At 35.9% G+C, this 14081-nt stretch overlaps 1 protein-coding gene across 1 annotated transcript; it reads right to left on the reverse strand.

The window, feature by feature from the left end:
• Window positions 1-5054: 5054 nt before the first annotated feature.
• LOC137941788 (uncharacterized) lies at window positions 5055-6555 on the reverse strand. Its single transcript, XM_068787368.1, has one exon. It carries the CDS (start codon window positions 6494-6496, stop codon window positions 5246-5248), a length of 1251 nt encoding a protein of 416 aa, XP_068643469.1. The 5' UTR covers window positions 6497-6555; the 3' UTR covers window positions 5055-5245.
• Window positions 6556-14081: the final 7526 nt, after the last annotated feature.

Raw genomic sequence — 14081 nt, forward strand, 5'->3', positions numbered from 1 at the left:
GAAGAACTGCACGTCAGACATTAAAAGTTTTTTGAATCGGACCATCCTCAGTCCTCTTCAGTAGGCAGTACGCTACTAAACGGTGCATCATCGCATTGAAGCCGCACTGTTTATCATCGAAAAGTTGCAGAAATAGAAAATTCCATCTTTCATTGTTTCACAGGGAGAAAAGCTCTACAATGTTTTCCCTGTGCCTTTTGCACATAGATTTTTAACCTTGTTACCATCATTTTCCTCTTCATTTTTCCCCTTTCTGGATGTGTTTGTAGATGAAGAGTACAGCGTTTACTCTTCGATGTTTAGTAGATCACGGCCGAAATGAATTCTTTGCCAGCTACTTTACCTAATCCTTTACTTTCGCCTTGTAATTGCTCCTCTTCTCTTGCCTGTGATTTTTATCTTCTGGGTTGATCGAAACAAGGAATTCATACAGACAAATGAAGTGAAAATCACAGGCAAAGGACGTCGTGTAATGAGGAATTTAAACCTTTTCTGGAGTTCCAATACCCATCCCGGCTTAATTTCCAAGTACAAGCCAGTTGTTGAATTGAAATTTGAAACTACAACAGTGCGGTACCAAATTAGTACAGCACGGTTCCTTTTCACTCTTCGAGTAAAAGCATCTACACTTCCGTTAAAACTCAATTTCAGTTCATATGATGATCCTGTTTAGAAATCCTTTTTTTTTTTTTTTTTGCTGTGGAAAACATATGTCTTGCTAAATCTTGCCGATATACGTTTATAATAAATGTAATTAAATTATTTATGATAGAATAGAGATAATTCTATATTCTTGTAACCTAACATGGTTTTATGCATGTTCCTTGATGATTAAGAGTTAAAAGAATCACAACCAGTATCGGAGACGTCGGGCAAGACGCCCAGCCGACAACTGAACTCTAACCTATGCCTGAAACATCCTGTTCCGTAATTCTGTTTACCGGTTTCTCCTTCAATATTGTTTTATAATTATAAACATGAGGATGCGTAGTAGAAATTAGATACTGTTAGATGTCGTGTAAGGAGCCTGGACTGGCCTTCACTGACGAATGTCTCGTCTAGTCGCGTCTAGACGAAGACCTGAACCGATCTGTCTGTGGCACTCCGGCTGTGGAACGATTAATGCAAGTTTTCCCCGTCAGAATCTCGTATTCATCTATAGAAAATTATAGGGTTCTGACAAGTTCACGGGACATCGAGCACAGAGCCGTACTATCGTCTACATGTCGTCCGTAAGATTTAAATCTAATCTCGCTACTCCGGCGAGTCGACTGGGTCGTGAGCTGTAGAGACTTTAGTGTAGATGCTCCTTGTTCAACCAAACAAAGTGAACTGGGCCGTGATCATATCAATGGCCGGTCTGGGTAGCTGAGGGGATCAGGGGCAGAAGGCGCTGGCAGCCGACGATGCCTCCAAAAAGAATTTCCGGTGCTCAAAAGTCGAAATCCTGATCGCAGCTTTCGGCTCCGATGTGACCCAAAATCTACGCTATGGCAGCGAAGGCAGTAAATATGGACAGGAATACGTACAAAAGCAACGTCAAATCGGAGGTAACTATTGCCATATTGCTCCAATGGGAAACTCGAGAATTCGGTATAAATTAATGATAATTTCGTTATTGTTACATTTGGCAGATACTCGCCTGAACCAGTCTCTGCAGAATCTGGCCATGGCTGCAGTTTTTTAGATCATCATCCATGTTCGACGAAATGCCCCAGTCGAATTTTTAGATCAACATCGTGTTCAATAAATGCCACCAAAGTCAACGAAGGTCTCCATCTGTGGCTCTCATCTGCGATCACTATTCATCATCTGCGACGACTATTCATGTTGCAGACTAGCAGTGGTGCAAAACGAAGTTTAACCTTTTGCTATGTGGAACAGGTTCAGACTTCAGAGAATGCTACTTTCATGCACACACGGCCGGACGATGTAGACCCGTCTCAACATTGACATTTTCTGGATTTTGATCGAAAAGAACAACACAGGGAATAACTAAAGATGATCCGGCAACAAGAGGACGCGAGAAGGTGATAGAGACCCACGTCCAAACACAACTCAATGGCTGGAGCTATCAACGCTTTCGTTGGGTTGCCATGACCGGAAAGCGAGTCAGGACCAGATCACCCAAAGCGATAATCAGAGAAGCCGGTTTTACGGCGACGATGAAACTCTAGCATAGAATACACATAAGACCAACAGGAAGGGAAACCGGGTCCAAACAATTTTCCCATTGCAGATTCTTATTTCCAACTTGATACTTGACATAGTGAAACTCCATTAAAGCCGATTCAAGAAGCTTCAATTTCTGGACTTAAAAGAAGAGTCGTTCGAATATAATGATGAAGGTCCACGAGAAAGTTGCAAACATGCATTTTACAAGCTTTTCTTTTTTCTCCAACAGTTCTGGAAGCCAGGAAAACTCCACAGGGTGCCTTTCGTCGTCAATCTCATCGCCGCAAGAGTCCCACTGCATACACTGAAAATATCACCAGTCACGCAGCCTCGTATTTGTCTACAGCGGTATGATTAATTGCCCTAACTTGTTTTCTGGTTAAGAATCTGGGGATTGAGAGAGGCAAAAGCGGAATTGCAGAAATGGAGAAACTCTTCTATGAAGAAAGTACTGCTACTTGTCTCTCTCCTTATTTGGGTGGGAGGGTGGACGTTGATACAAGCAAGGTACAGAGCTGTGAATCTTGGAGGATGGGTAGTTACTGAAGGGTGGATTAAGCCGTCATTGTTCGATGGAATCACTAATAATGATCTCCTGGTACACTTCCAACTGTAGACTTTTCAGTACTTGCCGGGAACTTTACGGAAATTCACATAAAACCAAAGAATTTCGTATGTTTTCTTTCAAATAAATAATTATTTCAAAACCATTTTTTGTAATTCCTATGCTAAGAATAATACATTTGTTTCTATTTTTTAAGATTGACCTTTTATTTTTTAGAATTTTATTAAATTACCTATTTTTAAAGAAATATTAGAGAAAATAACTAAATTTAAAATTTAATATAAAAATATCCAACAGTGCACATTAACACCAGGAAGAATTAATGCCATGTCACCTGACATGTCATCACATTACCATGTCATCAGATAATGTGTGACATGTCCTCATGCGAAGTCATCAATGTCCCCGTCAGCACTTCACATAAAGCATACTTTTTTCTCCTATTTTTCATTCATTATTTATTTATGTTATTTTTAATTTTAAAACTATTTTAAAATATTAATTCCTGGTTTTAAAGTCTTACACATTTCATTACTTACAATTTAATATAATAAATTTTATTTTTAATATTTAAAAATATATTTCTAATGTAATTAATGATTTAAGATATTATTTATTTAATAGCTTATTTTATAAAAAATAATTTTACTTTTAAAAATCTTATTTGTTGGTACGTACTTTACTACCATCTTTTTTTAATAATAATTATTATATATATATATATATATATATATATATATATATTTTTAAAAAGATGTATTCTATCTATTTAACACATTTTACTACTTTTAAATCTTATTTGTTGGTACTTGTTTTATTACCTTCTATTTATTTTGTTAAAATATAAAATTTGTATATTAATTAACTAAAAAATCATATTATTATCTATTTAACACCTTTTATTGTGGATTTAAGATATTTTTATTATTTTAAATATTTTAAAAAATATTTTAGTTTTCAAAAATCTTATTTGTCGATACACATTTGATTACCTTCTATTTATAATCATAAAATATAAAATTAAAATATTAATTAATTAAAATCTTAAAGGTAAATAAACGTGCACCAACAAATAAGATTTTTTTAAAACTAAAATAAGTTTTTATAATATATTTTTTAAAATTAAAAAAATATCTTAAATCCATAACGAAAGGTGTTAATTATCTCAAAAATATATATTTTTTAATTAACTAATATAAAATTTTGATGTTTTATTGCAATAAATAAAAAGGTATTGAAACTTGTACCAATAAATAACATTTTTGAAAACTATAATATTTTTTCAAATTATTTTTTAAATTAAAAATATCTTAAATTGGTAATGAAAGGAATTAAATAGGTAAGAATTAATAATTTTTAATTAATTAATATAATTTTTTTATATTTTGTTTTTATCAAAATAAGGTTTAAATTAATTTTTTATAAAATATTAAATTAAATTAGATAATATCTTAAATCGATAATGTAAGGTATTAATTATACTAGAAAATATTTTTTAAAGTAATTTATAAGCAAATTTTATATTTTTTATTATATTAAATTTTACATTGTTAATGCAATGAATTGATGATGTAGCATGATAACAAGTCATACTCTGTAGGGGAATGGGTGGCAGAGTGGGATGTAGAATCAGTGAGTGAAGAGGATTACGAGAGATTTGCCAAAGCTCTACTGCAGGTATATGGACGGGCAACGTTTGTTTCCTCATATTGGACGCTGAAGCTGTTCAGTCTTTCCACTGGAACATGAAATGGATGATCGAAAATAGCTTCATCGTCTTGTAATTGTGCGACCTTAGGAACAGCACCCTACTTTCACTACAAAAATTCATTCTCTCCAGCAGACACTCAGATTTTGAAACGAAAGAGCGAAACTTCATTCGAGCTTTCAATATTAACGTCGTAGTTTACATGAGAAACAAGCACCATTGGCAACAGTGACAGCCTCTTAAGGAGGATCCAAGAAGCAATCACACATACCTGAAGTCCTCTGACTCTGAATACTCAAGTTTGATCCTCAAAAAGATGGAAGAATGTCCCTTGGCAGATGCTACAGGATCAATTGCTTTCAGGGAACTAAACCCGTGAAGAAGATGATATAAATCCAAACTGGAAGGACAAGATAAAACCAATGGAAACACTAACAGGGCATAAAGCGGTAAGCATCGTAACAATGTTAGCCTACTCAAAGAGATTCACAGATAGAGCTTTTTTTATGGCAGCAATCAAGCAAGAAATTCCACAAAAAAAAATTAAACCATATCTGACAACACATTGAAAACGAATGCTAAACATTAGAATACCAAGATTCTAGATTTACCACTACTTCCATGAGAGAATCGAATTCACCTACGACTGGTTTTTTTATACTACAGATTGTACATCTAGGCTAAAGAAAAGCTCAACTTAGCAACCGATTATCTTAAATTCTAAAAAGCAAAGAATAGAAATGAGAGAAAGAGCTGACATCAAATTCCTTTTCCAGTTGTTTACACAGAAAGATCAGTCACTTTGAAGCCAACAGAATCTCTGGCTTCCTCGGTTTGCTTGGTGTACTCGGATTTGAAGTGACACCAACGACTGTCTCCTTGACAACTGCTCGAGCTCTCTTATCCAACTGTATTAGACTCCTTGTGGCCAGTATAGCTTGTGGCATCAAATCATGCATGGCTCGGGCATATAAACTCCTCACAGCTTCCCCTGCAGCATCCCTCACATCCTGATCATTCATAGGCGCCAAAAGGCAGTGCCCCAGAATTCTCAAAAGGGGCTGTAAAAGCTCCCATGGAAGTGGTACTCTCGCCCCTCTCAAAGGCTTACCATTCTCCATAGACTCCCCATTCGACAGACGTTTATGCTTACCATTCTCCATAGACTCCCCATTCGACAGACGTTTATCCCCAATTCCCAATTTTTCCATGTCTTCTAGATTCTCGGCATCGTCCACTGAGGCCCTCGATGGGTGTTCAAAACACGACAAAAACTCCTTCTCCCGGTCGAATTCACCCCTGCAGGAACAGTTCTGCCCCGCCCACGCTGAGGCAAATTCGCACAAATCGAGTTTCGACCAACTGGGCATGTGGGAAATCTTCTTATAGTAGCAGTCAAGCCCAACGGCGACGATACAAGCGCGTTTGGTTGACTTGACGGCTTGTTGGGGCTCGAGCGGATCCGACAGCACCGCGACGGTCGGCTGCGATTGCGACACCGGCGGGACCCTGGGAGTGTGGTAGAGCGACGGCTGCGAGGGATCGGGAACCGAAATTAAGACGGGTTTACCATTTCTCAACTTGGCCTCAGTTGCGTAGAGCGCGAGCAGCACGGCCTCGAAGCCGGCAAGCGACGGGGTGGGCCCCAATTGCACGACACGGGAAAGGTAAAGTCCAGCAAGAAGCGGAAGGAAAGAAAGGACAACAAGGCGGAGGTGCGGGTCGGAGGACTGGAAAGTGTCATACAGCCAGTGGCAGAGCGGGTCATCACCGGCACCCGAGTTGGGCGAACAAAGCGCGGCGGAAACAGCCGCGAAGACCGCCGGAGACTGGAGGAGGGAGATGGCGGGACGGTCGGAATCAGCGAGGGAGGAGAGAGAGAGTTCAGAAGGAAAGAGAGCAGACAAGGACTGGATGCGGGCACGGGCTATAGAGATGGATTCCCACCAGGAAGGGGTAGCAGGGGCGTGGTTAGGGTTGGAGGAGGAGGACGTAGAGGTCGACGGAGACGGCGATGAGGGTTGGTGGCCCACCTGCTGGATCTCCATCCCGGGCGTGGATACCTTCACCGTCGCCGCTCCGGGATAACGTCGGCTCAGACCGAAACTCGAACTCTCTCAAATTTACTTCTTTAACTAGCCTTTGCCCGAATCACGGCCAGCTGCATGAAATCAGATTTGAGGGCAATATTGTCATTTTACTCCGATCGTAGTCTGCTCAGGAGTCTCGTCGGCATACTGATTTAGGAAAACACTAGATTTACTCCTATTTAATACGCGAGAAAATTCTGAAGACCCACTTAAGTGTGCACGTGACGTTGGGTCCTCTTTCGACGGGGCCCACAAAGATGACCGTTGATAATCACATGTACAATCAAAGAAGGGGGCCGATTAAGCCCCGTGGGAACTTTCGTGACGGTCGTAATGGTAAAAGTTTGTTGTTAGTGAAATTGAATAAGGTCTAAGACTTGTCAAAACTTGAGTGGGAAGCTCCTCCTATTGGTCCATGTGGCTTCTCAAAATGGCTTCTCTAAAGTAGAATGGATTGAAACGTATAAAATAAAATTTTGGTGCTTAATAAAAAATTAATACAATTAATAAAGTAAAGAAGCACACACTATAAAAGAACACAAATAAGAAGATGGAACATGAATACCAAGGATGATAAGAAACTTTGAGAGATTTGGAATCAAATGCATAATCAAGTTTTTTTTCTCTCTCTAAGGTGGGTTTAAATATGAATTTCAAGTAGATAGATATTGAATGCGTTTGGTTTTCATGTAAATGCTCAATCAGTTGTGTAAGTGATGTTTTGAGAGTTATTTATAAAATTCCCGACCAAATTAGTCATTATTCAATAGTTTCCTAAAAGAAGACAAATACATTAATCGGTCACTAAATGTAGGCCTAATAGTGCAAAAGTCAGTATGATCAATCGTATCACTTTACATGATTGATCAAACTAGTTGGTATGATCAATTAGTATGAACAATTTACATGCCATATGTCCCTTTTTGGCATGTTTCTATTCAATCCATCAAACCAATTGGTATGATTGATCATGCTTTTATAGTTCATTATGCTTGGACTTAGTATCATTGATCGATCATGTTTTATAGTTCATTCTACTAGTATGTTGTATGATCGATCAAGGTAATTAGGTTGATCGAACATGCTTTATATTACTTATTAAACTACACTTTAGATGATCAATCATGATCCTTCATGCCAATTGCCAGTATTCTAAAATGGCTTCTAAGCATGATAAAAATTATCGTCAGTTATTTACTTACATGTTAGAGTTCTTGAGATTTTATATTTTAATATTGACTCTAAACTTGAGGCTTAACTTAGCAAATTAGATCTTTGTCTTGAGTTTTTTGCCACATACATTGTAATATGTGTTTTAGAATGTATGTGTTTATAATACTATAATAACACCGTTACTTGCACACTTTTAAGTCAGAAACCAACATAATTTTACTATTTGGCTTAACACCTCCATCTTAGAAGCTCCATCTTAACCACATATACAACATTTTGCCTAATTTTTGTCATTTTTGAGGTGTAAAAAATGATATTTCTCTCAATAGATTTAATTATTAATATAAAAATAGCTCCCATTAGTGGGTTCTATTTCCCATGGTCCACAACTAAGGTTATGTACCTACATAATGGGAAGGCACTCCCCCAATGGTGAAGATGACACCATGGCTTACCAAGTTGTGGGGATAAGGTTAAATAGGTATTTATGTACAAATATATTTTCCATAAGCAGAAATTAACCTATTTCTTATAATTTTAAATAACCAAATGTTTATTTTAATCTTAGTGATATATTTCAAATTAAACTGTTTAATTTGTTATTTTATGAATTTAACATGATTTTTCTCTTAATTTATTTAATTTATTTTGTTGATCTTATTTTTTCATTCATATAATTTTGTTTTGGTATCACATGGGTACCTCTCCTTCCTCACCTTTCCCTCTTCTCCTTCTTTATTTTTACTTTTAGTCCCACATTGTTAAAAACTGTGGGGAGTTTTTGAGTTATATACAAAAACCCATCTACCCTCTGCACTTACGCTTTGTCATACAGAGTTCGTGAGTCCACCTAGTTTTGTGAGTTATTATTATTTTTTAACGCTTTGTGATTTTGATACATTTTGTTATTGAACTTGTGTGTTGATGGAATCCATGTTTCTCATGGTAACATAATTAGAATAAGGGGGGGTTAGTGCACATGACTCAGGACATGATCTTCATGCGCATTACGCAATTCATGTCCTGATGTCGTTAGGGAGCGCCGAAATTCATGTCATGTACATGAACATACATGACTCAAGAGTAAAGGGCGGAAAGTGCTTTTCGCCCGATTTTGAGAATCATTTACATGACTCTCGCGCGGGCTTTCTCTGGCTCAGACCGTCTCGCTCATTTCTCTTCATTCGTTCCCGCACAGACACTCTTGTTCCCGCATCCCCTCTGTCATCTTCCTGAAGCCCGAGCTCTCTGCTCCCTCTCTCATCTCCGTCGTCCCTCTCTGGTCTCCCTCTCTACTGCCTCCGTCTCTCGCTGCAAACGTCCTTTCAGCGTCCTTCTCCATCTCGAACTCGTTCTCCCTCTGAACCTCCCGCTCCCTTCTCCCTCTCTCTTATCCCTCTCGGCCTTCCTCTCTTCTCTCTGTCTCTTCTCCCTCTTTTCTCCCTTGCGGCATCTCACTCCCTTCTCCCTCTCGCTCATATATTTTCCCCCAAAATTCCCTCTGATTTCCTGCGATTTCCCCTATTTCAGTTTTTATTTTCTTCGATTTTGACATTAGGCTTCGATTTCTTAATTTCTACTTCGATTCAGCATCGATTTCCCCATTTCGGCTTTGATTTCAGCCGTCGGCTTCGGTTTTCCCCAAATTTCAGAAGGTATGACTAAACCCTAATTTTTTTCTGATTAAATGAGTGTTATATTTGATTTAATTTTAGTTCCAGTGTCTAATTTGGGGTTATTTGTGCACAATTGTGGGATTTAGTGTTACGGATTAGGGTCTAAAATTTTTATTAGGGTTAGGGTTTAGTGTTTTTAGGGTTTGGTGCTTTGTATTTAGGGGTTAAGTTTTTAGGGTTAAGGATTTATGGTATTGTTAGGGTTTAGGTTCTGGAATTAAGGTTTAGGTTTTTTTTTCAATTTTTTTCAGCTAAGGTTTAATGGGAATTGGGTTTAGGGTTTGGGGCTTTTAGGGTTGTTAAGATCTAGGGTTTTTTGTTTATCTTCTGGAATTAGGGTTTAGGGTATAGGGTTTAGGAGGTTTTGGAGGTATGGGGTCTAGGTTTAGGGTTTAGGGTCTAGGGTTTTTAAGCTTCTCAATTATGGTTTACGGTGTTTTGTCCAATTCAAACAAGGTTGAGTTACCTACACGGGCGTCCATTAGCCAACGAAACCCGACCCCCATCACTGACGAGGTACAGTTCGTAGTGACTGTGAAGTCATATGGGGCCAAATCTACCAGGGGTGTTCGGTGAATTTGGACTTGATGTGTGTGTGTGTGTGTTTGCATTGTTTTGCATCTCCAATGGAAATAGTTGATTAATTTTGGAATGTTTTAGAATGTTGTTTAAAAATTTTGAAGTGTTATGGAATGTTTTTGCCATGTGGTGAGGAGATTCGGGTGTAATAAATATCCACCTCATGGTATTTTCTTATTTGTGGTTTTTGTTTCGTGACGGGTAATGGTTGTCTGATAAAGTTTTTTCCATGAGGACAATCTTGGATTTAGATTGAAAATGGCTGCAAGAAAACAACCAAGTGGTCGACCATATGACTTTTGGAGCTTTGAAGAAGACAACAAAATGCTCGATCTTTTAGTCGAGCAGGTATAGATGGGGAACAAGTTGCCCAATGGTGTTTGGAAGCACGAGGTATATACGGAAAGTGTCAGTAAGTTCAATGAAGACGCAGTCAATAAAAAAATTGTTGAGCAGCTTAAGAATCGAACAAGATCATGGAAGAAAATATATCAAACGGTAACGAGTTGTCTCAACACTAGTGGGTTCGGTTGGGATGCAACCACACAACGAGTTACGACATGTCATTCTGTATGGCAAAACTACATTAAGGTCAGTAAATCATGATATATTATAAAACAGTTTGTATTGTTTCGCATTACTAAGAATGATGTTTTATTCTTGTAGGAGCATAAAGAGGCTGAAAAGTATAGACAACAAGGTTGCCCCCTTTACGACAAATTGGCTATGGTAGTCGGAAACACAATAGCCATAGGGAATGGTAGTACAACTGCTATAGATCTGTGTGATGAAATTATCCATGATGAATCGGCTCCTGTCCCGATGGATGAGCCCGGCAATGTTGACATAGTTATGGGAACTCCACCGCAATTCAATAGTAGAAATGATTCAACAGCGGATCAATCTCGTGGAAGTAAAGGGCCATCTTCACGTCCTCGTAGAAAGAGAAGCGAATTGCCCACTAAAGACAATAGACAATTAATTGATGTAGTTGGCCAAATCGCTGAAGCTATGAAATGTGTTATGAAGTATAAGGAATACGATGTCGAAGAACCTTGGGTCAATGCCCTCATGGAAATTCCGGACCTGTCAAAAGCACTGAAGTATGGCGCTCTTGAATAGATAAATACGCCAAGTAAGAAGGCCTTGTTTTTAAAAATGACAGTGGCGGAGCGGGTAGAGTGGCTTAATTATTGTGCAAACAACTAATTGTAATGCATTTTAAGTACAATATCTTTTTTGAGAAGATTGTTATGTATTAAAGACGATGTTTGAATTATAACGTTGCTAGACTTATCAGTATGGTTAAGGTTTCTTTTTATATGTTTATTGTCTTAATGTATTATGTGGATAATATGGTGGATGAGTGTGGATGTGAATATGATTATTGAGTTTGGATGAATAGGTTATGATTCAAAATGATGATTCGGATGATGAGTTTGGTGGAGGAGGTGATGGGGTTTAATTACGTGCAACGGACGATACAGACAGCGATGATAGCGATGGTCTTGTGAAAGAGGATACCCAAGTAACAAGCTTTCGAAGGCAGCATGCATTAGAATCCACAAGAGCCGCACAATTTCGAGATGACATAGCAACTTGCATATGGAATGATAACTGATGATTGTATCTTTTATTGTATTTGAACATGTGTTGTTCTTATGTACTAAACTTGTAATTTGATGATTTTAATGCTAATCACGAATTGGTTATTACAATAAAACTCTATTACATTAGTAATAAAGTTGCATATTTATTTATATATTATATTCATTAAAATTTATTACTATATTAAACTAGATATTTAAGTCTGATAAATAAAATATAGTTACAATATGTATTTGATCAATTGATTAATTTTAATTTTTTGGAAATATATTATCAATTCTACGCATAATACGTTTTTAATAAAATAATTCTTTATTTACTCATTATATTTATTTTTTATTTATTGTATTATATTAGTGATTTAATAGTGGATATTACGTACAAATATATAGTGTATTAAAGTTATGATTAGATCAATTTTTCCTCTTAAAACATTCATTTTTAGGCTATAGTATATCATATGTTATTAATAAATTAATAGCTAAACATATTACTTTCGTTTTTGTTATTTATAACGTTATTTATTTATTACATATAATTAATCATGTGCGTATTTCATTGCCTCACGTAATTACCATATTAATGCACAATAACATATCTAATTCAATTAATAAATATATTAATATATTTTAATTATACATTAAATAAGTTACTCGTGTAGTAATAATGATTGTTTTACCTAATTTGAGGTTCGAGGATTATGTTGTAATTATAAGTGTACTGTACAGGTTTAGGGATTTTTTTTTTTTTATGTTTTTCTAATGAGTGGGGACTATTCACTGAAAATTGTTTTCCTGTACATGAAGAAGTCAACACTAACACTAAATGCGAAAATGATCTTCATGTACATGACTGACATGATCTTTATGTTGGACATGAACTTGATCTTCAAGAATCCATTTGGGGCACTAACCCCCACTAAAATAGAATTTTCTACATGCTTATTCCCTACCGTTTCATGCATATCGGAGAACTTTTTTCCATTTTCATTGAGATTGAAATGGTGTTTTGCATTGTAACGTTCACCCTGTTTGCCAAAAGATACATTTTGTGCTACATATTTTTTAAGGCAAACCATGTTTATGATGTTTGATTAATTTGGAAGAAGTACATTGTGTGGAATCTCGTTTTTTGAATTTTTCTCTTAGTTATAATATTTTTTTATTTTAAAATTATAGAATTCCAATAGAAAATAAAATAAATAGAAAGGGGTAGAAAAAATTTTATCGGGCTTATTTGAAATCTCACACCTTTCCATCCTCCTCTGGTGACGAGCCAAAAAGCTTTGTTCCCTACTTGTGCCAATGCGCTCTCCCTCTCTCCCGCTTCTCCCTCCAAGAGCAACGAGTTTTAATGAGGGAAGCTATAAGAGAGGTATACAAGGTTTCCTCCAACATAGGGTTTTTTAGTGCGTGTGCGGATCAAGTGAAAGTGAATTTGATTATATTGTCACTTGACCGGATGAATGGGTTCATCCACTTAAACTAGCCCATGAGTAAAGTGGGTGAATCAAGATTTCCATCAAAATCCTGGTTCATCCACTTGAACTCACTCTCCTATCTCCATCTCGCTCTTGGCCCTCTCATTTTTTATAATATATTTATTTATTTATTATATTTATTACTCTATTAAATTAATGATTTAAGAGTGGTAATTAAATTATTGTTAAAGTAAGCATTTGATCAAGTATTTTTGTTTAATTATTCTATTTTGTTCATTAATTAAACTAATAATTTTTTTGTGGACATATATTTTTAATTTACACTACGTATGTAATTAATAAAATATTATATTATATTATATTTTATTAAATTTTTAAATTAGTGATTTAAGAGTAGTAATTAAAATATTGTTAAAGTAAGCATTCGATCAAGTATTTTTGTTTAATTATTCTATTTTTATCATTAAATAAACTAATAATTTTTTATTTTGTGGAAATATATTATTAATTTATACCGGGCAAAAATATATATTATGTTATTAATAGAATAATTTATTTATTTATTATATTCATTACTTTTATTTTTTACTTTTTATTGATTTATTTTTATAATTAATTAGTGCACCAGTTAATTGTCACATGTAATTATTGTATTAATGTAGACTACACTACAATCTATCTTAATTTATAATAAAAATATTATTTAATTAATTAATATATTAATATATTTTAATACTACATTAAATTACTTATTAGGGTGGTAACCGTGTTTTTTTGGTTAATTATCTATTTAAGTATATTATAAAAAGTAACTCATTATCTTGTTAACACTACATTTTTCATTGAGGGCACTAACACAGTAAACTCGCTGATATGGTTTAAGGAGAATTATTACTTTTATCCGGTTACTTCTTTCCCGGAGAGAACATTCCTTAGATAAAAACAAAAAAAAATGATAAAAATTAAATATCGGTTAAGAAAATTTATCGGCCCATGGGTATTGGGTAACTCGTTCCAAAGTGCATCTCTACCGGGCTCGACAAAACCTACTAACTCGGATAGTGAA

This window comes from Aristolochia californica, unplaced genomic scaffold (genome assembly GCF_029961685.1).
Source record: "Aristolochia californica isolate CCGP_79_NKW_82.1479 unplaced genomic scaffold, dmAriCali1.0.hap1 SCAF_9, whole genome shotgun sequence".
Classification (NCBI taxonomy): Eukaryota; Viridiplantae; Streptophyta; class Magnoliopsida; order Piperales; family Aristolochiaceae; genus Aristolochia; species Aristolochia californica.